Source organism: Barbus barbus (assembly GCF_936440315.1).
Source record: "Barbus barbus genome assembly, chromosome: 20".
In the NCBI taxonomy this organism is placed as follows: Eukaryota; Metazoa; Chordata; class Actinopteri; order Cypriniformes; family Cyprinidae; genus Barbus; species Barbus barbus.
Window position 1 is genome coordinate 11,221,832 of NC_136748.1, and position 25,113 is coordinate 11,246,944.

General features: G+C 38.9%; 1 protein-coding gene across 1 annotated transcript; it reads left to right on the top strand.

Moving 5' to 3' along the window:
* The first annotated feature begins 329 nt into the window (after positions 1-329).
* On the top strand, positions 330-20,796 carry LOC306885986 (cysteine-rich protein 2-like). The gene is made up of 8 exons (XM_079442828.1): positions 330-438; positions 13,764-13,858; positions 17,078-17,135; positions 17,664-17,798; positions 18,009-18,077; positions 18,182-18,276; positions 18,791-18,848; positions 19,099-20,796. Exons 1-8 carry the CDS (start codon positions 396-398, stop codon positions 19,164-19,166), a joined length of 621 nt encoding a protein of 206 aa, XP_079298954.1. The 5' UTR covers positions 330-395; the 3' UTR covers positions 19,167-20,796.
* Positions 20,797-25,113: the final 4,317 nt, after the last annotated feature.

A 25,113-nucleotide genomic window follows, 5' to 3' on the forward strand; every position in this document is an offset into this window, starting at 1 on the left:
TGACTGGGACTTGCCAATATCTTTCTCCCTCTGATTTCCACTAGTAACGGTCTGGCAAGTGCTGAAGAATCCCTATTCATGAGAAGTGAAAGGAACCTTTGTTGGAAGCCTTTCACATTCCCGCTGAAGGATGTAAAAAGGAAGAGCCAGTGGCAGACAGAAGCTCCCGCCAACACAGCCAGACGACCCCGCCCACATGATGACTGACCGTTAGCCTGACCGTTAGCCTGACCAATGAGAGAAGCGAAAAGCGCAGTGCCTGCGAGCGAGGGCGGGGCTATGCAAATACAGAGCGGCGCTTTCAGTAGATGCGCTCACGCTCTCAAGCCATTGGTCGACCTGCGCGCGTGGAAGACAAACCTGACTCTGAGTGAGAGGATCCAGTTCAGGAGACGATGGCTTCAAAGTGCCCTAAATGCGAAAAGACTGTTTATTTTGGTAAGTTTGTGTTTACTTTTCGGTTGAATTCTGAGCCTCTATTAAAGATACATTCACCGTTATATTTTGATATAATAAATGACTTCCACGGTGTGCAATCATGGAAAGCGATGGTTTGTTTACACAGGTGTTGATAAAACTGATTTAAACATCTGAGAGTATGTGATAGATCGTAAAATCTATTTGTCTGCGGATAATCTCTCACTTCACCGCTTTCAGGAATCCACTTATACTTCTATTGCACTCACCTCTTTCAAAACGCCCCAAAATTATTTCTTCAACTTGCTAACCAAAAGATACCATGAATACGGGATTTCCGTGACTTTTGCATTGTTTAGAGGGACAAATTCCATGTTTTTTTTAGCAAATTTTTTAAAACTTTATTAGACATACTTATAAATAATTGTCACAAAATTATCTCAGTATGAAAAGTAACTCGTTGTAAACAAATCAAATGTTTTTTACCCCCTCTTGATCTTCTTGACTGTTAAAATCATATGCCACGAACTGATATCTGTTCATTGTTGCAAAGCTATGTTTACTTATCATCTTATATTTTATTTGTTTTATTTATTAATATTATAAATGCTGTTTTATATATTAAAATATATTATTTAGGCTATCGATTATATTTATTTATAAATTATTTAATTTATAAGTTCTGTCGGTTTAATTTTGAAATCTATGTTTGATTTTTGTTTGTGTTAAAAGTGTCAAAATCTCACAAATCATGGGTTTAAACTGTTTTTAGACATATGTGATGATGCATATCAAATGTAGTCCCTGACCATTTAAGAAAGGGGGGGGAAAGCCTTTTTTGCCCTATTTTGTACTGTATTTGTTGAAAATACCATAGATAGATATAAATATGCAAAGATAAACTTTGAATGACAACTTTTAACTTTTAGACTGCTGAGTGCAATGACAGCCAGTTTATATTCAGACAATTCTATTGCCCACTTCTGTAACGTTAATAATAAACAGTTGTATCTAAGTCCTGTCTACATCTGACAGTCACCTTTCTCTTCTTTTTTAACCTGACCAGATGAGGGGCTATCTGAAGTTGCTTTACTTTGCTTTTATAGACTTAGATATTTTTTTTAATAATACAGCATGTGGCTCTTGGTGTGGATGTTTGGGGAGCTGAAAAACCATAGTGAAAGAAGGACCTGTTCTTTTCATTTATATCCATTTTCAGGCCAACAGCATCAATGTCTGCTCAGTATATACCTCTCAATCCATTAAACAGTTGAATAGCCTCTCTGCCACTTGACCTTATCATCCCTGCTCTCTTATTTATAAGGTTATTCATCAGTGCATCAGAGCCTTTGTGGTGGAAACTGAGATGATTATTCCGCTCTTATTTATGTTGTATTAATCTGTGTGTCAACCGAACAGGCATAACACACGACCAATAAAGCTGTCGGGTTGTTTTAAATCGATGGTGTGAGCAAGGTGCTGTTATATAAAAGCGAGTGCAGCACTTTTCATGGCTGTGTGTCTAGTGGGTGGGCACAAAGTTCTCTAGCTTGAGTGTTTTTTTAGCTGGTTATGTTTCAGGATCCATATTTCACATTGAACAACATGTATTCATATTTCTATTAAGTTCACAGGCTTAATAATATACAAAATCATTCATATAACATAAAAATGAGCAATTTTGCTTACAGGGTTTTTTTGTGTCTAAATAAGACATGATGGCTGGTTTGGATGGAGACAGTACTTGTTGCATTGATTTTAGGGAGGAACTGCACATGTTTCTGACGTCACAGCCAGTCTTATGGTCCATGATGCCATAGGACAGAAGAAAGGACAATTCAGGGTTTCACCCAAGACCTCGGTTTATGAGGGAGTTGGTCAAGATGGATGCGGGTGACTGTGCTTTTATTAGACTCACGTTGAAGCCAAGACGCATTCCATACAGCTGTGGAAGAGCAGGGGTGCGGTTCTCTTTTGGTCCTCAAAGAGTGTTTCCTCTGAATATGGAAATGTCACCAAGTGGAATATTTGAGGTTGACGGTGAATGCTGCATCCAGATCCACAGTCTAGACATGAATGAGCAGAAACCAGCAATAATGCTTTATTAAAGAATAATATAATGAATAATATTAATATTATAGTTTATTATTTAATCGTTATTTTTTATTTATCTACTAATATTAATTTACATTTTATATTCAATAAATGTAATATATTAAATAAAACTGGTTTGGTTGCAAACCCAGCTGTTCCAGATGTTATTTCCAAATTGAGTTTGTGGGAGTTAGTGCATGTGTTCCTGTAAATTCCTTTCTGACTATATCCTGTTTCAAACCTAAGTGGTAAGCCACTGTATTGAGTGGAAACTTTTTAAACTTTCGGTTGAACCTTTTAATCATTTATTGAACAGCTGTTAGCAGATACTGTGGCTTTCTTACACAAGAGCAAGCATAAAAGCTTTATTTCTGACATTCAGAGGTGACACATTGAATCAGTTCTTTACCATTTTTTTATATTTCAATTCAAAATGGATGGGCTATCCAAATTTGAGAGTCTATATACTAAAAATATCATCGCATTGTGTCCACTTTCACATTTGAACACAATCTTTGGAAGCAATTCATGTATCCCTAAAAACAAAGGCAGCATTGTAAGTAAACAAATTTTGAACATATAATAGAAAACCTGTCCCTATTAATGGCAGACAGAGCTCACTTGCACCGTATCAAATCTCACTGACGAGAGAGAATCTGGCAAAACAAGGAACTTCTTTCACTTTCCTTCATCTTTTCTCTTTTTCACTGCTCTCCCTTCAAGGCCTCTGCTCATTCTTGAATAGAAGTTAGGAGTGCTTTCTTAGATGCAAGTCACATCGAAATGTGAGAGGGCATGTGTATTATGTCATCCTTTGGTTTGAGACACCGGGAGACAAACCGTTGGTTTAATGGGGAGTTGTCCATACCATCCCTCACTTTTCCTTTTTTCTCTTTCTGTCCCCATCTCTCACTGTTTCAGATTTACTTTTACTGCTTATACCCATAAGCTGTTTTAATGTGCAGAATCAGTTATATAATGCCACTTCTTGTATTTTTGTCTACTGTTAAGGGGCGTTGCGTAATCCTGGAAGTCAGAATTGGGGGCCATTCGCCTTGTCTGTCAGGATTCCTGGCAGGCATGATCCTCAACTATAGTTACAAGATTGTTTTGCGCTTGTTGCAAGGTTAGCAAGAAAAAAGACCTAAGCCATCATGTAATTACTTGTGTTTTATGGGACTAGCCTTTAAAAAGACATTATGCAGCCATGCATAATTTGTCTCCATAAATTTGCTCTACCTGGAGACAAGTTAAGGAGAATTTAATGCTATATATTTTTTTTTCCTCTCTAGAATGTTAATAAATTACCCCATCAATGTATCAGAATCCATTTAACTAACAATTCTGAATTTTAACTGGATGAATCTCACAAAATGCATAGATCTGGGTAAAGAAAATTACATTAATTTTAAGAATTGTTAATGTTTTTTTTATTGTATTGTGATTTAATGTTTTATTTCATTCTTTATTGTACTGTCATTATTGTAAGACATCCAGATGTTTTCTTATCGGCATTTGCCATTACTTTCCAATGATGATTCTCGTTTTTTATTAAGTATTACAGTAAAACTTAATGTTATATACATAATTTTTTACTATTTAAATCACCATAAATTATTAAAAGTAAACTACACTGAAACATAAATTATAGATTTATTATATGTTTTACATAAATACTTTTTATATTACAGTAATGAACACTTTGAGGCATTACTATAATTAGAATTGGTAAGAATATGTGCTTAATTGTCATGAAAGTGTTACAATGCAAAACATCTTACATTACATTAGCAATTTCATACTTTTGATTTTGTAATGCAATGTGATCTAGCCTGTTCACAATAGATTTCATGATATTCACCCAATCCACTGAAATGTGAGGACCAGTACAGTTTCATATTGGCTGCAGGGAAGCTGATTGAGGCCGAGCTCCACGAGGCAGCATTGATTTGTACTGACAGCCATGGGCACTGCAGTAGCACACAGGCACATGTAGCACTCATTCAAGCCAGACAATATATTGCCTAATATACAGCCTAATTTATATCAAGAGGAAACTGCAAAGAGACATACATCTTGCCGTGCCTTGCGTCAGCGGGGCCACATCTGTGCACCAAGGGCCCAAACCACACCCAGCCTTTCCGCACTACTGTAAGGAAATTCACAAGCCGCTGCAAATTGGAAAACCAAGCTCGCAATCAGACGCCTATTTGAGATTTGTTTGGAGAAGTAACTGCCACGCAGGAGTTGATGGCTAGGGGCAGAATCTGAAAGAAAGGCACTGTTTGCCATCATAGAAGAGTAGGGTCATTAAACAGAGCTACAGAACATGATTTGAGAACAGAGCATGTGTGCTATGTATAGCTGAAAAAGCTGAGGCTCATGGGAACTAACCACAGCAATCATCTCCCTGCTTTTTGGGGCCAGGAAGGGCATGTAATGATTTTGTGTAACTTTCGAGCTACAGTTTACCTCGTTTTATCTCTGTGTGTGATCATACATGTTTGGCGAAGGCCTGAAGGCCCTCAGGTGCAAGGCTAGCGGGTCAGGCTGTAATCAGTGACTCGAAATGAAGCACCATGTTGGACCCAGATGGCGTGCATATTGCTTTTGCACTATGAGGGGGGGCACAGTCGGGATAGAGTACAGTATAATAGTAGTGCTCTGAACAGATGGGTCCACGTTAATGGCTGCTGAAGTGGAAGCAAATCTGTCCCTGCCTTTCAAATTGATTTCCATGTGTGTGACCACATTGAGTGGACAAATATATAACACATGTCATTTTGCCCATCTTTTGAGTCCTGATCTGTTAGAGACTTGCATGGCCGGTTCTTCAAACCATGTACAGAGGTAATGTCAAGCCAGTGCCAACCAGTGAGTACTTGCTTGTTTATACTTTTTTTGTAGTTTTAAGTTTTATAAAAATCCATTTTAACACTGAAAGTCTCTGCTGAGGATGATGGAATAGGTTTCAGAGTACAATCCTGCTGTGGAGCCCTTAGGGTGCTGTGTAAATGAGACCTAGCGCTGTTTATTTGTGATTACATCTCAGGCAGGATCAGCATATAACAGACCTACCTTATCAATTTCTTTTTCTCGCTTGTGAGGAAAACACAAACCGTAACAGCAGTACTAAGCATCAGATGTAGCATTTCATGAAAAATGACCCTATTTACTATTTACCTATTAAATACACATTCCTGGTCTTATATATTATGCAAACAAAGGTTGGTTTACACCGTCTTTCATATTGCACAACTTGATTTCCTCTGAAATTAAACCATAAGCAGGAAATAATGTTAATCCATAGCCAGATGGCCATTTAGGCATTTTTTTAATGTACTATTAGGTGATTTGGCTTTGCCAATAGTTAAAGGGTTGCAAATGTAGTTTCATGTCAACTTTTACAGACCGTACATTTCTAGGGCCTCCTTTTCCACCTTATTTTTCAACGTTGTTGTAAGCCATTTCCTGTGAATGTGTGAGACTACTGATTCATTGGCCATTATAGGTAAATAACTAAAAATAATAACTGTGAAACTATTTGCCATAGAAACCGAAGTGTTTATGATTACAATAAAAAAATATGATAGTAATATCAAGAAGCATAGCAAACTGTTTTTGTACAGCTAAAATAACTGGTAACGGTTGACCCCAGAAGCCTTGCACTTTTAAGTTAAAAACAGTGTACACTTTACCATTAAAAATAAAGTGGATAAACCTTCCACTTTTGAATACAGCCTTGTACCGACCTCACTTAAACCCACCTTATTGACCCTTTGCTAAACCCCACCTTAAAAAAAACATTATTTACTGAAGCCATAGCCTTGTGGGAAGTGCTCCAACATATCGCACAATAGCTCTTTGGCCACTCTTGTTAGAGTCTCTGCATTCAATCTTTTCCCGGTTCCGTTCCCCTCTGCTCTCCTATCACTTCCTGTGAACTTCCCTATCAATAACAAAGGGCAAATTATAACTATGACCTAAAACGCACACACAAAGCAGTGGGAAGCCCAGGGAGCAACTGGCGATCAGTTGTGGGTAATGAAGGTGGAAGAGAGCACTGTTCGTTCACTTTCCCCACCTACATTTCCTGCCAGTACTGAGAATCGAACCCACAACCTTCGGATTACAAGTGCGACTCTCCAACTATTATGCCACAACTGCCCCTATAATAGTGACATAATGAAGCCAGAGAAGATATATTATTACTGTTCATCTTACAGCGTTCTTGCAATAGGCATGTTCCATAAAGCTTGTCTGAATTTGCAATAGTAACCAAGAGGGTGAAGCTTTAATTATACAGTGGTGTCAAAAATAAAAAATAGATAGAAATAGAAATACAGTGTCCCCATGTTGCAGAGAGATAGATGCATATGTTGTGCCTAGACAAACTTAATAAGAATGATTAAACAGAGATTTATGTTGATTCATCTCTATCTCTCACGGCTTCTTTTTTTTGGCAGAGTAAGGCTCTTTGAGAGCCTCTTCTATTCTGGAACAACCCCAGGATATTGAGCATGGCATGTTTACAGAGAGACTTATTTACGTGATATCAGGTTGATAAATCCTGCTTGGTAATGTTGACTTCATTAAATCTCATATGACTCTTGTTTGGTAGAGAGAGTTGTTGTTGTGACAGATTTGCTTTCGAAATGAGAGCTGACTGCACAGTGCAGCTCCATTAGCCCACATCCAAACCTGCATCTGTTCTGCTGAGATGGCACAAGCTCATTCGTGTGAAGGCGCTGATGGTTTCGTTTACCCACCCTTTGCGTGCCAGCCTAAACGCATTAAACAAACCTCTGTGTTTTTCACGGATCAGTTGACCTGGTGTTTGAGGTGTTATCGTCTGATTTAATTGTGGGGTAAACTGAGGGAAAACACGATCTAATGGCTGACGAGAGATGTTACCTCTAGACAGTACCAGCAGGACTAAAGAGATTACCTCTGCAGCTCAAAACAAAGCACTAAGAAGCTTGTCAGCGATCAGGTGTACATATTGCACTGCGTGTGCTCATTAGAGCCGGACATTGGGAGGTACTGCAACCTCTCGTATAGTCTTACACAACCGTCCATTACGGCTCTCATGCATCTACGCGTCGCATCCAAGGTAACCTGACTCTTTAATGAAGCCCTCTCTGGTCTCCCGTGTCTTCCCTCTCCGGTCGAATGGCTTCCCTTAGGGACAAACGAGATGACTAGTGCTGTTAGGATATCGCTATAGTCGTACCATTTCTATTGGTAAGCAGAAACCAGGCTTACAGTTTTGTCTGCGGACAAAGCTTCTTGTAAATATACCACCCAAGACACTGATTTCCTTTGGCCGTAGTAAAAGAATGTGTGTGAGAGTGTGACTGGAGGTCGTCCAGGGGTCTATTCAACTTGATGAGCGATTAGCGATTCCCTACGCAAAACTACACTAATAACTGAAACGGCTCCCCAGCAACCACTTGTACAACAACAGAAGCCCTTTTAATGGCAACTCTGTTCATCTGCACTTCATCAACCACCACGTACACACACTCACCGTTGTATAGGAGTCATTGGCATTGGCATCTTCCCTGCAGAGATACTCTCTCTCTTTATACCCAGTTGGGCCATTGACTGTGAAATCTCACTTATCTTGGATTAGCCTCCTGCTGGAAAACCAGTGATTTATACTGTCTGGATCTCTACGTCTCTCCAGTGCGCGCTTAGAATTCATTTGGATATGATGCCTGTGTTAGTAATAGGGTTACATTTGTAGTACATACAGTAACTATTTAGCTTTTTATCTTTAAAGGGGAGGTCTAAAGCTATTTCATGCATTCTGACATATTTACACTGCTAGAGTGTAAATTTGCATTCTCATGCTAAACGTCCAAAGTTTCAACAAATTTGTGCTAAAAACACTTCGTATTTGTAAGTTTTTGAATGTTATGTTTGTTCCCGGGATTTCATTGACGAATGTTTTATAAACAAATTAACAAAAATTTAGTTCAATAAAGTTTTTTTTCATATCTTCAAAGTGTTTCTTTAGCTTCGCCTGCGACATGCTTCCAAGAGCTCGTTTTCTAAGAGAAGCCTAAAGCTGTCTTTTATAAATCTGCTAAAGACACTTCGGTGATATGAAGGATACTACTCAATACTACTCTATAGGTACTCAAGATTAGCATGAGATTGTTGTACTCAAGTATGAAACTGTGATGCGGGTATTATCAATGTGCTATGCATAAATGATTCCTCAAATCATGCATCTGGGTTGGGTTCGAGTTTGAGTCCTGGCTCGTGGACCTTTGCCTAATAAAAGGCAAAAAAAAAACATCTCTGTTTAAACGGCATCTGTTTAAAAGGGGGTCATTATGTGTAACGCGCACTTTTACAAGTTGTTTGAACTGAAATGTGTGTTGGCAGTGTGTGTACACAATAAGGATGGGCGATATCTTATTGTTTGCCATATACTAAATTACTAAGAATTAGTCTTCCCGTGATAATAATGATAAAGGCTAGTTGTTGACATTTCTGAGTGCGACAGTGCGGAGCAACATCGTGGAAGGCGGACGTGAAATTGAGGAGGAGTTTATCCTAAATGAGCAATCTGGAACTGGTTTGGTCAGGGCTGTACGGTGCAGTGTTAATTTCGTTGACGACGACGAAAAATATTCGTCAACGAACCTTTTTTCTGTGACTAAGACAAGACGTTGACGAGCTAAAACTAATATCTGATGATAAAAACTATGACGAAATTTATGCGCGTCTTCATTAACAAGACGAGACGGGACTAAAATGTTATTTGAGGACTACCGGACATTCAAAATACATCCTATAGGCTAAGTTAACTGTCTTGTCTTTCAAAATGTGCTCTGTCATTGGAAAAGGGGCGTTTGCATGGCAACCGCGGTGGACGGATAGGCTACCAAAACGCGAACTAGCGATCTGAAACAATGGCCTCAGCACCCGAAGGGTTAGGGAGTGGGTGACCAGACGTCCTGTTTTTCCCGCGAGTCACAATTCATTGTCGATTAACTTAAAGTCAGTGAAGGTGCGATAGGTGGAAACGCACTGATAGAAGTGCTCTCTCTCGCGCACGCTCCACTTCTTCAGTTCTCATACAGCACGCGATCAGTTCTCAGTGCTCAAATACACACACAGCAGTCCACATGTCTCTCATGTAGAGTATCTCACGGAAATACAGTCCGTTATGGTTTAAGTTAACTTAAACAGGTGGGTGAAAACTGAATGTATGTCAGTAGGCTATTACATACATACCTTCCGTCTTAAATGGACAGCATTCCTAATTATCTGTCTCAAATGTTAACCAACAAAAGATGTTAAATAAATGTATACTTGTTAAGTAAACCTACTGTATCTGAAAAAATTGTTTAATTTATATCTCTACCAAAAAATGAAAATGTATTCCAGTTTTTCCAAATTCAATTCTTGATTCAAATTTCTCATAACTAAGCTTAATTGATTTGGTCTAAAGAGAGAAGAATTGATGACTGTTTTTGTTTAAATACTACATATAAAATAGCTACCAAAATAAATGTTGGTAACTGCAGTTTGACTAAAAGTAATGACTAAAAGTTGACAAAAATGCAATGACTTTTCGTCGATTAAAACTATGAAAGACTCAAATGACTAAAATGTGACTAAGACTATTAAGCATTTTCGTCTCAAGATAAAGACTAAGACTAAATCAAAAATGCCTGCCAAAATTAACACTGGTACGGTGCACAAAAAATCGGTCTGGATAAATGTACTACAGTAGCATATGTGCAATACAGTTTTGCATGTGTATGAGCCTGTTTACAAACCTGTTCACTGATGGTGAAACTGACCTCTTCTGTACTGACCTAGACCCCCTCAGAGACAGACTAAGAGGGCTGCAAAAACTGACAGAATAAAAACAATACTTCTCCAGGCGGGAAAGCTAGGAAGTAGGGGAGAGCAGGAGGAAATGGATTGTTCTCTCTAGCTGATTATGGCCTGTTATGATAAGCAAAGGTGTTTCCTCTGAAGTGAGAGAGCTGTCCCAGCAGTCCTGCCTTATGTATTGTCTTGAGAGCAAGATATATAAATGGAAAGAGTAATATTAGGTCTGAGGAAGTCTCCCAGGACCCTCCTGAAGAAACAGGACAGGAGGGGAAATGGAGAAGTGGATCTCTATGTCGTCACTTAGCTGTCCGGTTCTAATTAGCCCCGCCACTGCATTTCCTTGTTTCATGTCAACACATCTCAGCTATGGAATGAACCGCAGTGACCCCTCGCAATGAGGCCAGTGCTTTTCATTGTTTTTATGTAATATGATGTCACATTGATTATCAGAATGAAAATGCCCAGACCAGCACACATCCTCAAAACATTAAGTTTGCCTGGATCTGAAAATTATGCAAATCCACCATTAATAATGCTGTGTTCTGGTTCTGAAATAGATCTGTCATGACCGCAACAGTTACTCACAATCAGAGTATGTGAGCAGAGCGTGAGTGGAGCGGTGTGAATTTGACTGGAGCGAAGAGCGATTTTATAAGTCGGAGTGTCGTGGTTTTCACTCGCTTCAAGAGCCTCCATCACGAGTACAATTCATGCCAACGACCCATAATATAACTGCATATTTAGCAAGAATTCACATGTTAATCATATTTAGCTAGCTAGATAGGATCACTCAAATCAGAAAGAATGTGAAGGCTATGATGACTGCAGTGGACATGAGCGGGAAGTTATATTTCTCAAGGAATTTGTTCCTTCTGAATATTTTCAATTGCGAGTTAAAAAGTCATAATTCTGAGATATAAACTCGCAATTCTGAGAACATATCAGTCTTTTGCCCCCCTCAAAACTGGATTTTAACTCGCAATTCTGATTTTATAACTCGCAATTGCGAGTTTGTCTCACAATTCTGTGGAAAAAAAGTCCGAATCGTGAGATAAAAAGTCGCAATAGGCTTTTTAAAAAATTTATTCAGTGGTGGAAACGGGCTTCCATAGAACTGTGATATTTCAAACATACTGAAATAATTTAGACGCGGAGCGGTGTTTCTGATGTCAGTGAGCGCGGAGCGGAGTGATTATTAAATGCTCGGAGCGCGGAGGGGAAATTGTTGATGCTCCACTCCGCTCACATACTCTGATCGGACACCCCCACACAAATGTGGCTTTTTGTTAATGACATTGCAGGATTTTACACCGAGTAACAGCTCACTACCAGTTACAAAATACACTGTAAAAGTCAGTCACAGGCAAATCTGGTTGCATTTTTCATCAATTAATATCTTACATTATCCTTTGATTATGTTCTGGCCCCCCATCTAGTGGTGAAATTTTTTTTGGCCCAATGCCAAACTTACTTGCAGACCCCCACAACCTTTTGTGAAACGCAAAGGTTCTTCAGATATTACAGGTTCTTTATGGAACCATTTAGACAAAAAGGTTCTACGGCATCGTGAAGCACCTTTTAATTTTAAGAGTGTAGTATGAATGCAGATATTTGTCTCATGCTGTCATTGTTTTGTGACCTACCAGCAACTTTCTTCACTGCCAATCCTCTTCTTTGCCCTCATGATGAGGTAGTAAATTGTCCATTGAATGCTAACTTCAGAATCTCATTGGAAGTAGTAAGTCATCTGGGTACTTTTTGCCTGCTGTTTTATGAATGTGAATAAGGGAATACTGCTCCTTTCACATGCTGTTTTTGCCAACTATACAGTAGGGAAATATGCATGTTCAGATGCAACCACAGGGCTTGCAAAATTTCAGATAGGTATCTAAATGTCAATCAAAAACGTCAATACACAAATATCAAGGAAGGAATTTTATTTAATTATTTACAGGGTATCTGCAGAATTGTTAAAAATCAATTTAAGGAAATTTATGACCCTTTTTAAAAGCAACACCATATGTTTGATTAGGGTTGGAGTTAAACTCTGCAGGACACCGGCCCTCCAGGACCAAAGTTGCCCATTCCTGGGTTGGACAATGTTTATCTATGGCAGGGCTGTCCAAACTCGGTCCTGGAGGGCCGGTGTCCTGTAGAGTTTAGCTCCAACTTGCCTCAACACACCTGCATGGAAGCTTCTAGTATGCCTAGTAAAACCTTGATTAGCTACTTCAGGTGTGATTATTTAGGGTTGGAGCTAAACTCTGCAAGACACCGGCCCTCCAGGACCGAGTTTGGATACCCCTGATCTATGGTATCATATTAAGCCATAAAATGACATGATTTACAGTACAGATACAGGTCTTAATGGCATTTCAGCCTTTAAATCATTTTTATGAAAAGGGATAAGTTAAACATAAATTATCAATTTAAAACTTATAAATAATTACGGTCTTAATTGTTTAGATTTTTAGTAGGCACATTAACTTTCACATTTTTGGAAATGCAAAATCATTCTCTGCCAAGACGTGGCGCTTTAGGAGCGGCTGGAATATAGCGAATTCCCCGGTAAAGGCTGTACACAAAGCAAAAGCAACACTGTGCTCATAAACGCTGCCTCATCGGGCATTTAATAGGCAAGATGAAATGAAAACGCCAACGACACATAAAAACATCTGCGCTGCATTTTGACTTTGAAACGTGCAGCGCTAAAATTTATTCAATGACATCTTTGCCTTTTGAAGATTCCAGCCCTTTCGTGATTCTTGTCTTCAGTCCCCAACTGTAAGACCTCTTGAAATTATAATTAAGACTTTTCTTATACCATTTCACATATTTACAACTTTTTACAGCCTTAAATTTGATACAACTAAATTGAAGAGTTTTTAAGGACCTGCTGGAGCCCTGTATTTAAGGTAGCCCGTCGGGCAGAGCGGTGATACATTTTGCTAGCCAGACTGGAAAACACAATAGCCCCGGAAAGTCGGGCTAACGATTTTGTGAGCCCTGAACCTAGTCTATCAAAGCAAATCATGCTAAATACTCTATTCCATTTTAAGATGACACCAAGATGAGGTTTTACACAAATATTTTTTCCCGCCAAGGCAAGTATTGTTGGTATTGTTACTCAGAGGTTTGAACAAGCACCTAACCCTAAGTTTTAACCATTTGTGCTATGGACATGAATTTAAACCTCAAATTGTGAGGTGAAATATCTAATAGTAATGCCTCAATACACTAGTGACCACCCATCAATGCTCTACCAGTCACAACGACTTGGCAACCACTGACAATACCTTGGAATTGGGGCAGCAAGTTTTTCATGTATAGACTTACATTTTCAAATCAAAAAGTGTAAAAATCAATTTTTCTCTCTCTCTCTCATCCCCCAGCTGAGAAAGTGTCATCACTGGGGAAGGATTGGCACAAGTTCTGTTTGAAGTGTGAGCGCTGCAGTAAGACCCTCACCGCGGGTGGCCATGCTGAGGTGAGTAAGTCAGAGATCGCACACTACCTCTCTGCAGTCTAGCTGGGGAAAACTCAAAACTCAAACTCCTACAGCTGAGTATTGACTTTGTGACACTGTATGTTTCCATCAGAAGATCAGTGGTCTATTTGAAGAGTCCAGAACCAGGACTGAAGCAAGTCATGAGGCATTATGTGTGTTGGAGGGCAGTGTTGGGAGGTAGCATGACATAAACACAATTTAAGGGGTAAAAATGATGCAATCATGAAAAAACAAAAGCAAACCGAATGTCTCAAAACCTACAGGATGTTGCAACAAGCATTTTCCCTCCTTATCTCTTGTGGATAGCTGTGTGTAATCATAACTCATTATGCTCGTCTTCAGTGATTTGTTGAAAGCTAGCTGGCCAGCTTTGTACATCCCAAATGTTCCTGTGTGCATGTTTGCAAGCCAAATGAAATTCTCCACGCATGCCTTCCAGCATCCTATTACATCATACAGTGATGACTGTGTCTAGATCGGAATGGCAGTAGAGGGCAAAGGACAGGGCAGTGATGTTTAAGTGCCAGAGGAATCGTGATCATCAGTCATCATGTTGCCTTGAGCCTGTATTGCATTTACTCCGTGAAGAGAGTCACAAATAGAAGGTTTCTGGATGTAGGTCAGGTTGCTATGGGGGGATTTCTGTTGGGTCTTACACGGTACAGGAATGAGGATGGGGTAAAGTGAAGATGGGTAATACATGTGTGTAAGTTTTTCTTCTAGACCATTGATCGAACAAGAACTCACCCTGTGGATAAGATGATAATCCCTTGGTGTGCTCCCTGGATTCTGGCAGGGTAAATCGAGAGGGTTTATGGGAATAGCCATGTTAAGTAGAGGCAGAATGGAGAGTTTAGATTCAGTTACCAGAATATGTGAGAGGCTCTGGGAAAAGTGTGGGCTGGTGCGCTGCTCTATATGACCGGTGAGAGATGACCAGTGAGACCTGTAATGGGAGCTGATGGACTAAGCTTTGTGTCTGGCTTAGACATCAGATCCACAGACTTTTCACCGTCTGTCTGATGCATATCGCACAATATGTCAAGAGATTTATCAAAAAACAAGATCTGATTTTCATTGTCAATTTCCAGAAGTCAAGGGTATGCAACTGACAGTGATTTGCCACAAAAAAAAAGTACAAAGAAGTGGGTGAGGTGAAGTGACATGGACCTCCGAGACCACTGAAAACCACATGCCATTGCAGAGTGACTCGATGTGGTCATTGAGTGCAGAGAGTGAAGATTGTTAACCTTGTGTGATCTGCTGCCCAACACAGTTGGATATTGCAGTCAAGTAAGAATGCCTGCCTGCCAGCAAACTAACTAACAATAGTGATTTAATGACCTCCAGTGATTAAAACACTGTCAGAGTAAGCTTCACCTTCAGGAACTAAAGGTTTCTATTTCCGTTGGGTGACTGAACTGTCAAGACTTGCTTTAGTTAGCAGTTCCACAGACGAACTAGTAATTTGATTTGGTACCTTTTGTAAGGTTCATGGCATTTAGGATGCATTCACACTTGTAGTTTGGTTCTCTTGGTTCATTTAGTCTGGACCAAAAAAGGAAAACAATACATTTGGTCCTGGTCCGCTTAGCGTTCACACTGGCATTTTTTTTACAGCAAACCTAAAGATACTGAAATTTAAGGCATTGTGATACATTCACAACCTGGTTGAATGACGTATATTTCGTGATGGAACTTACCGAACACCCCAAGCAATAGGTGTATTTGACTTGAAGCGGCGCTGCGCAGACTGTGATCGGTTTGTTCAGCACCGCTTTGTCAAATACATCTAATGCTGTCTGCTGGACTACGCATGCCCATTGTTGCATGCACATATGATGAACTCACGAAGAGCTCATAAAAGGCACTTTACCTTCTCATTGCTCCACTTTTGCCTTCTCATTTTGTTTGGATGCACCACTCACCACTCCGTGTTGTCAAATCATGTCGCATAGCATTACATCTTGTCATAACATCCTGTTTTCGGTTTGTTTAGAAGTATTTGGTCCGTGTTGCATTCATATTTAATTTGAACCTCACCAGAGTTCGTTTGGAAGTGGACCAAGACCAATCTTTTTAGTGGCCTAGGTCCGTTTGTTTGGTGCGCACCAGGGTTTGGATCTCAGCATTCACACTTACTCAAGTGAACCGCACGAACAGAGCAATCGTACCAGAGTTTGTTTTAATCGAACCATGTGTGAACACACCCTTAATCTGAGAAGTTTTATAGCATAGTGAGTAGATTTCCTTGACCACACATTTCAGATTTCCCTATAGGATCTTGACTATAAAAAACTGTAAATTTGACCAGACTTCATGCCGACATCTTGATATGTGAGACTACATTTACATTTATACATCTGTCAGACGCTTTTATACAAAGTAACTTGCATTGCACTCAAGGTATGCATTTAAATTTTATCAACTCTTGCTTTCCCTAAGAGTGGAATCCATGACTTTGATGTTGCTAGCACCATGCTCCACTGTTTGAGCTACAGGAAAGCTTAGGAGTGTTGAAGTCCTCAAATTCCCTCCCTAGTGGTCTAGTTGGGCTAACACTTTAGGATCCTGATTGAATTACACCAGAACCACTACACCTCTGTAGTTTTTTGCCTTTTTTAGAAGTATTGACATCTTACAGCATCAAGTTTTCCGGTCATTGCAAATTAGGCGGGAAGGTGTCTGCTAGTCTTTGTTGGAATGTGGGGCTCATTACACAGTTTTTCCTGGCTGTACTTTTGTACTGGCATGAGGCCACTGTTCTCTGCCCCTTCCGTTCCTTTATCCTGTCCCGCGCAGCTGTAACGGTCACACAGCTGCCGTCTGACGGTTCCCATGGCAACCTTTTCCCGCCATGGCCCTGACCAAAGGGCTCTGGGAGCAACTGCTATTGAAATATGTTCCGTCTTCCATGCAGACACACTCAAGGCACATAGACAAAGACACATAGGACACTTCGGGTGTCCTTTTCCGTCAAAATAGACTGTGTGAGGTAACTGCTGTGAGTGTTATCAGGGAGTGGACGCCAAGATAACCACCTTCTGTGGCATTTAGACAGTTAGGATGGTCTACAAGCAGTAGATTAAATTGCAAACTTCTACCAGCAAATGCCCACTCATTCACTTTTAGAGTCTTAATTGATGAAAAATAAGCCTGGAATTACCATGTTTTTTCTTCTGTTGTACATCCTCACAGCATGATGGGAAACCATACTGCCACAAGCCATGCTATGCTGCCCTCTTTGGGCCAAAAGGTGAGATGAGATGAAACCCTTAGCATTTCAGATTGAAATCATGTGACATGGAACTGTTCAAATCTCTGCCCATTTACCATAGATACAACATATTGGATTATGGAATGATTGATATGATATAACTTAAGAGATTTTGCAGTCTTGTACATATAGCAAGAGTAAATAGTTAAGTCATTGTTGTCATGAAATAAAAGAGTGCCCTCTGCTGGGAATTAGGAACATTCTTGTTTAGAGAAAGAAATCACTGACAACACTTCTTCGCAGTAAGGTTCAATGTTATTAATGTAGGTTATTTTTTCATTTATATACTACTGTTAATTTTTTAATGTACATGGTTAAAATATATTGGTATCTGCAGAGATTAACATGAAATTTGATAGATAAATGTAAAAGTATTGCTGTTCATGAGACCAAATGCATTAACTAATTTTAATGAATGAACAAATGTAATCAGTCATATCAAATATTTCTTAATATGAATGTTGTATGATAGGGGGATATTTTCATGAAACCTTGTTTAATATGTAGGTGTGAACATTGGGGGTGCAGGCTCATATGTGTATGAGGCTCCCGCCAACTCCTCCCCACCTGCATCCACCGTGGACTCTGCACCCAAACCTCAGGAGAAATGGGTCCCGGTATCTTCAAGGCTGCCATCTAAAGGTACAAACAGCAGCAAAGATCAGCAGCAACTGACTTGCTCTGATCTGAACAGGCTGAATGTGCAATTAAGGCCACAATATCAAGGTTGTAGGTTGTGTGCGTCTTCCTTTTAGCTACAAATCATTGTGTTCTAATTGTTTTAAAATAAAACGTCTGACAAATTGCACAGTGTTTATTTGGATCATGGAGTGCATGCATCTCTCATTTCAGCTGGAAGCATCACCACCTTCTCTGGGGAAGCCAACTTGTGTCCCAGGTGCAAGAAGAAGGTCTATTTTGGTATGCTTCTCTCTGTCCTAACAACATTTCATACTTTGGCTTGGATTATAATGATAGGAAATGGTGGTAGTATAATGGCATGTCCTGTTACTTACTTATGGCAGCTGAGAAGGTGACGTCACTGGGGAAGGACTGGCATCGTCCATGCCTGCGTTGTGAGAGATGTAGTAAGACCCTGGCAGCTGGCAGCCACGCAGAGGTGAGAGGAGAATGAAGTTGCTAATAGTAGAAGCGCAAAGATGGCTGCCATGATTTTTTCATTAATTCAATTCATGTAAAAGAAGTTAATCAACAATATTTCCTACATTAGAAATCTTGAATAAACCGCAGGGCATCTATGGGTCATTAAATTTTTTTAATAGGTATTAAATCAATTTGCTGGAAATTAAGTCTTAAATTATGATTCATAGGTTTTTCTGAACATTTCCTTTGGGAGAAAGTACAGTTAATCAAAATAAAACTGAAATCTCAGTATGTGATAATTAATTTGCACAAAAAGAACATTACCACTGTAGAAGCCAAAGAAATAACATTTTAATTTGGCTCACCGTATATGTATGAATGCAATGTTTTTTAGTTGATGTGCAGGTCTTAAAACATGAAAAGGTATTGGAAAAATTATTCAAATGTATTCGGTTGAAAGTGCTGAAACATAAACATTTCTATTTCTAAATGCATGAATTTATCCTAAAATATGTTTTTGTGTGTTGCAGCATGATGGTCAGCCCTACTGCCATAAACCATGTTATGCTGTCCTCTTCGGCCCAAAAGGTACTGTGAGAGTCTTCAACTCTAGAGGGAGCCATTGCTTAATTTTCAGAAAATAATCTGACATCGTTTCAAATTAGTAGTTCTTAATATGCAGTAAGGATAAGGAACTTTTTAAGCAATTTTAGATCGTTTACATATTCTTCTGCTTTCTTTATATCATAATGAATACTGAAAACCTTATGTCCAAGTTAAATCCCTTGTAGTTCAATTAGTTTTTTACCCATTCTGATCAACTCTCTTTGATTTCTAGGTGTAAACACTGGCGGTGTTGGCAGCTACATCTATGACAAGGAGCCCAACACGGAGGCCCAGCCTTGATTTTCAATCCTTGGGAAGCCCAACGTCACTATAGTAACATCCACTACCAGTACCTCACACACTTTCACATATGCCCCACTTTTTGCCTTATCACGTATAACCTGTGCCAGCTTGGACCTTTCTGCAGAAAAGTGAAGCCACATACTACAATCATGCCTTGAGCTCCAGCTGCACCACTGACAGTCCCTTGGCCTCTTCTTTTTGGTCCACTTGATAGTCCTCAACCCCAATTCCAACTAAAAATTTGAACTGGTTAATCATTTCTGATTTGTCCTATGATTAATTTAAAGGTAATTTATATACAGTATATTTATGTATAGTATATTATATACAGTATCTTTGTTTGCATTATCATTAAAACGCTGTATTGTCAGCCCGATCTCACAGCAATTCGTACATATTTTACGAAGTGGCTAATTCGTATGAATCTGTACGACCTCACTCGTACAAATTTTATGTAAGATTTTTGCTAAATTGTACGTATTTTACGAGTTGCACAATTTGTACAAATTTGTATGAATGACCTACACCTAACCCCGCCCCTAAACCTACCCGTCACTGGGGTCTAGATAAATCGTACAAAATCGTATGACTGAGGTCGTACGAATTAGACATCTCGTAAATTACGTACAAATTGGTCGTTGGTGTTGTAGCTCCTCTACAGAGGAAAAAGTAAGATCCCTATTCCAAAGTACTGCATGTACAGTAGGATGTTTGTGTAATGTGTGTTCTAGTAGCAGATAAAACAACAGAAGTTCACTGAGGGAGTTTTGTTTTGTGAAGAGAAGCCGGGCTGTTTGAAATGCCTGCTGACAGAGAGATGAATCTCGCCTTAGAGGCTCCATGCAGGTGCGTTCGGGAGCACATCATCATAAATCTGAAAAATATTCCCAAACCCAGATTTACTTTTTGGCCATATGGCAACATTCTTAAGTTTAAACATTTTAAGAGAAGGTCTGCAGGATGTATGCAGACAGTAAAGTGAAACGGCCAAGCTCTTATTTTTAATGGGAGAATAGATCCTGCTCCCAGAGGGCCACTGTCCTGCAGAGTTTAGCTCCAGCTCTAATTAAGTACACTTGAACCAGCTAATCAAGGTCTTCCAGATTACTAAAAACTTCCAGGCTGGTGTGTTGGGACAGGAAGGAGCTAAAATCTGCAGGCCCTCCAGGAGCAGGTCTGGATACCCCTTGATTTATGAGGTAGCTAGTTGAAGTCCACAGGGACAGATGGGAACAGGGGTGTATGTGATTGGTGCTTGGTGACCAAGTAGCTGCAGCTAATATTTCTGATGCCAATCTAGTACCGTTACATGATGCATGGAAACGGATTAAGGAAAAGATATGAATAAGCTTTTGTATGGTTTGTGATTTGAATATTTTAAATGAACCCCAGTTTCTCAAAGTGTTGAAGCTGAAGTATTATGTTTCCCATTAGTTCTTTTGTTTGTAGTAAACTTGACTACATTCTTTCTGAATGTGCATTTGTACTCTGTTTTTGTTCTAATTTTTTTATTTTTTTTGCTATATCAGGCTTTTGTTCTTTGGAGAACTTTCTTTTGCAGAGTCTGCACGTCAAGTCCTGCTGCTTCTGTATGTTTAATCCCATATTAAAGTTTACATAAAGCTTTTCCCTTGTCTTGGATTTTTATTGAAGTGCAGCTGAATGCGACTCCTGTACTGAAACATGCTATAACAAGATGGGAACAATAAGGGAGTTAAGGTAAATTGATATAGATGGCCTTGAATGCACTGCCATTGTTACTATTTTCCAGTAATAATTTGGTTATGTCATGATCTTCATGTTATGCACTTATCCACAGCACCAGCACTGAACATTCACTGGAATAATGTGTCTGACAGTCTATTTGTGTGCTTTGATCACAAAACGCTTTTGTGTAGTAATTGGTGTTTCTCCATTTTACAATTAAAGGTTGTCTTGGGAATACTCCTGTGATGCGAGTCCTCAAAGCATTGAAGAAAACCTCTTGACCTCCAGTTAAGGTTACTTTCAGTTAAATTAGGTCTGCCTCGATTTGTCTGTGCTTTGAGCTCTTAGCAAAATCAGTAGAACAAGATATTCATTGTAAAGATTTCCTTTTTTAATCATACTTTTACCAGTCAGTACAAAAACAGAATAAAATGTGACTAGACTATTGGTGCTAATGGCTTGCAAATGGTAGCACACTTGAAATTTATTTTCTAATTATTTTATTATTAGAGCTTCCTTCATTTTATGTATGAATTTTTGCTTTGAAAATATTTCAAATAAGTTTTTTTTGTATTTAAAGTGCAGTCAAATTAGCAAAATTTTGCAGGTCTATCGTCAATAGTCTAGCCATGTATGAAGTCACTCTCTGTTAATAATTGTTTCCATTCAAAGTTGTGAATTTAACTTTATTTTTTATCGCAAAAAAACATTTGCAAGCACCATTTCCATCCAGCAAGACAAAGAGAACAAAATTGTCACATCCTGATGAACTGGCGCCAATTATCACAAAGAAAAAGTTCATTTGCAGTAGGAGAAGCCACTGTGGGTCTTTTATCATATATAATAATTTACTTGCACCTCAGAGCATGCAATTGCAATGCAATAAAATTATTTTTCTTTCGGAGACCGATTCCTGCTGTTTGGGAGTGCAGTCGTGTTCAGTTCTGGGAGGTAATAATACTGAACCACTCTGATGACAGACTTTGGCTCAGGCATTTCACAACATTTCAGATTCTGTGCAGCGTGTTTGGTCCGCTGGTTGGTCCAGTTGCACGTTGTCCCATTGCACAAAATCGCATGACTTTTTTGACGCACATTGAAGAATTTATTCTGTAACTGAGTTTCATGGCATGTTTTTTATTGGATAAATTTATCCGACACAGCTGAGCACATTCTTAAAATTTATGCACAGTCCCAAAATGCACATAAAAATGGGTGGATGGAAGTATAGCCAGTGTGGTGAATTTGTGACAAAGTTGTGTGACCCTATTGTCCAACCTTTGTTCCAGATCGAGAGGATTCCTATTGACACCTGAATGGTGATTGGTCAAGATGGCAGGGGTGTCCAAACTTGCTCCTGGAGGGGAGTTGTCCTGCAGAGTTTAGCTCCAACCCTATTTAAACACCTGAACCAGCTAATCTAGGTCTTCTAAGACAATTTAGGCCTAAAAAGTTAGACCTGGTTGGTCCTTCAGGAGCAGGACTGGACACCCCCGATATATATATCAACAGCTCTAATGTGAAACACCTACTGTGTATACCAATACATGTGCTGCAGTGTTACAATATTGGCAGGTATTACCTGTATGAATTGGTGTATTAAAACATCTTCAGAGAAGCCTGTTTTCCTAAAGTGTCCCCAAACAACCCAAACTATGACCTCACTCTCATACCATAGATCTAAATATTTCCCATCTGACGGGAAGAAGAGCTTTACTGGATTTTTCGTCATATGCTTACAATAGAGCTAGTTCAAAACAGCTGGAAATGTGTCCTGTGATGTGTTAGCAATGGGACAGAGTGGGATGTCTGATTTAAATATCCACAATTCAGCCTGCCCAATGTTTGATCGGCACCCTGGGTCCTGGTCTTTCATGATGCCGCCCGCAAATCTAAGGAGTGTATTTCCATGTTTTGACATGACACTCTCTTTGTAAATACAATTTAGAGCACATTTTCTTTTCTAAGCATTTTCTGAGACAAAAAGAGTGTGACTGTCAAACTCGCACTCTGTTCAAATCTTCTCACTGAGCCCGTGGCATGTTTGTCTTACACCACCTTCATCATTCAATGTCATAAAATAATCACCTTTTAAAGCTAATGACTTACCCATCAAAGTGCAACACAATTCACGTAAACGCCTTTTATACAATATCACTGAATGCTGTCATCTAGTTGAAATATTGTAGGCGTGTTAAAATTTAGTTATGAAATATATATTCAAATGTCAGGCAGTAACAAACACGGATAAAAAGGAAATAAAGACAATAATGAAGGTTGTTCTGGTAACATTCTCTCAAGCATACATCTAAAATATGACCATTTAAGTAATGGTTCAGAAAAGTGAATTTAATGCTGAAAAAGGTGCAAACTTGCAGATGCAAAACTTAATATTCTACCAGTTTGCCAATTTGTTATCAAATGCAATTAAATTCATATATTTTAAGTGTGTCCAGATCCTTTTGGGGCCACTGTATATAACCACAGGAAGTGTAATAATTGTACACACATGGTCTCTGAATGAGAGTCAGTTGCTGTGGAGTTTCACGCTGACATAATTGGAGTAAAGCAGCCAATGCAGTTTTCTGCCTACACCCTGAGAACAGGTAATGCCGCATTACATCCATCATGTAAAGGTGGTGAAAATCACCCTCAGGCTGAGGTCTATCACCCACTGTGCTAATCAAAACACTGTAGTTAAATTTTTTTACTGTTGAAACTTCATTTGTACAATGCAAACTGTTTTGTCTTCCACTGATTATGTAATACTGTTTAGAGCATTCCTATTTATTTTCATTATCTTCCAAATTTGGTAATATCCTACTGCTAACTTCTAAATTGACTGGACGGTGGCTCCTGCCCTACACAAGGGAGTGATTTGGTTACTTGGATACACTTCCGGTCCATTCCCAAATGCTTTAAACTCACTCAACTCTATGACTGGAAACAAACTCAAAAAACAGCCTTTGTGAAGTAAAAACAGCCAATGTGCCAACGTCTGGTTAGATGGAACATGATTTAAACATATCTTTTAAAAGTACTACTCACTTGACTAGAGTTAAAACTAAGTACTTTTAACTGTAGAAAATACAGCTCTGCATTCAATTAACTTTTAAATGAACTTTTGCTTAACTTTAATCCAAGAATGCTGCAGTTTCCTCTTAGTTTTGTGGAAAAAGTAGAAATTCATCCACCAGATGGCTAATGTCTGCTGCGCTTTATATTTCTTAAATTGGAACTGTTTGGCTGTTGTCAAGTAGGTTTACATAGTTCATCATCACATTGCCCAGCAATAAAGGCCAGAGGCATGGGCAGCACTGGGCATAAATGGGTGGAAACACACACACACACACACACAAAGTGGAAAGATTTACACCTAATTCTCCTAATCTTAATACTGTCTTTCATCATGCTCTGAATGAGTGTTTGCTTAGTCTTATTTCTGTAACAGGGATTTTCCCATACAGAGAAAAGCCCATAGATTCATCCACCAGATGGCTTTCACCTAAATAAAGGGACAGTGGTATGTCTGATTAGGTCACTAAATTACATCTAGGACCAAAATCAGTATCAAAAGTCCTATTACGTCATCTCAGGGTTGAGTGAGGTTGTCTCCATCGAATTGAATTATTTCACAGATTCCTGCTAAAGCATTTAGTGGAGTCACAGCCTGAATAGAATGATAAGATATGTTTCCAAGTGTTTTACTATAATGCTCTGAAAGGCTTCATTCAGTTTCTTCACAGAAAGATTTATTAACAATTTGTTTGTAGCAGTAATATACAGTATAAATCTTCCAAGATGTAAAAATTGTCATCTTGCCAAATTAGAGAAGAACTACAATACTCATAATCCGGAACAGAAATGGATCAATCAGACAAGGTGCTTTCACCACAGAAACACGAATTGCTGTCAACCTTTGACCACCCACTCCCACAAAACATTGCACATGAGAGCTGAATTTTTTAATCTGTATTTTTATTGTATATTTTCAATGAAAAAAAGCCAGAAAACTGTATTTATACTTATAGTATCAATCATTAAAGTGAGTAGTTTTATACTTAATTATATTTTCATCGAAGTTTTAAAATGTTATACTTAAATGCAAGCTAATAAAAATGATATAGAAACAATCTTCACTCAGAAATAGTAAATTTCAAAAATAACAAAATAACATTGAATTGAACAAAAAATGTTTACGTAACTAGAAAGAAATTTTTTAATAGAAATGTACATT

Excerpts from the sequence above, each read along its gene's own strand:
- LOC306885986 (XM_079442828.1), top strand. The coding sequence starts at position 396 with ATGGCTTCAAAGTGCCCTAAATGCGAAAAGACTGTTTATTTTG. Across the intron at positions 17,136-17,663 it reads TGCCCTCTTTGGGCCAAAAG|GTGTGAACATTGGGGGTGCA; the intron begins GTGAGATGAGAT and ends TTTAATATGTAG. Across the intron at positions 17,799-18,008 it reads TTCAAGGCTGCCATCTAAAG|CTGGAAGCATCACCACCTTC; the intron begins GTACAAACAGCA and ends CTCTCATTTCAG.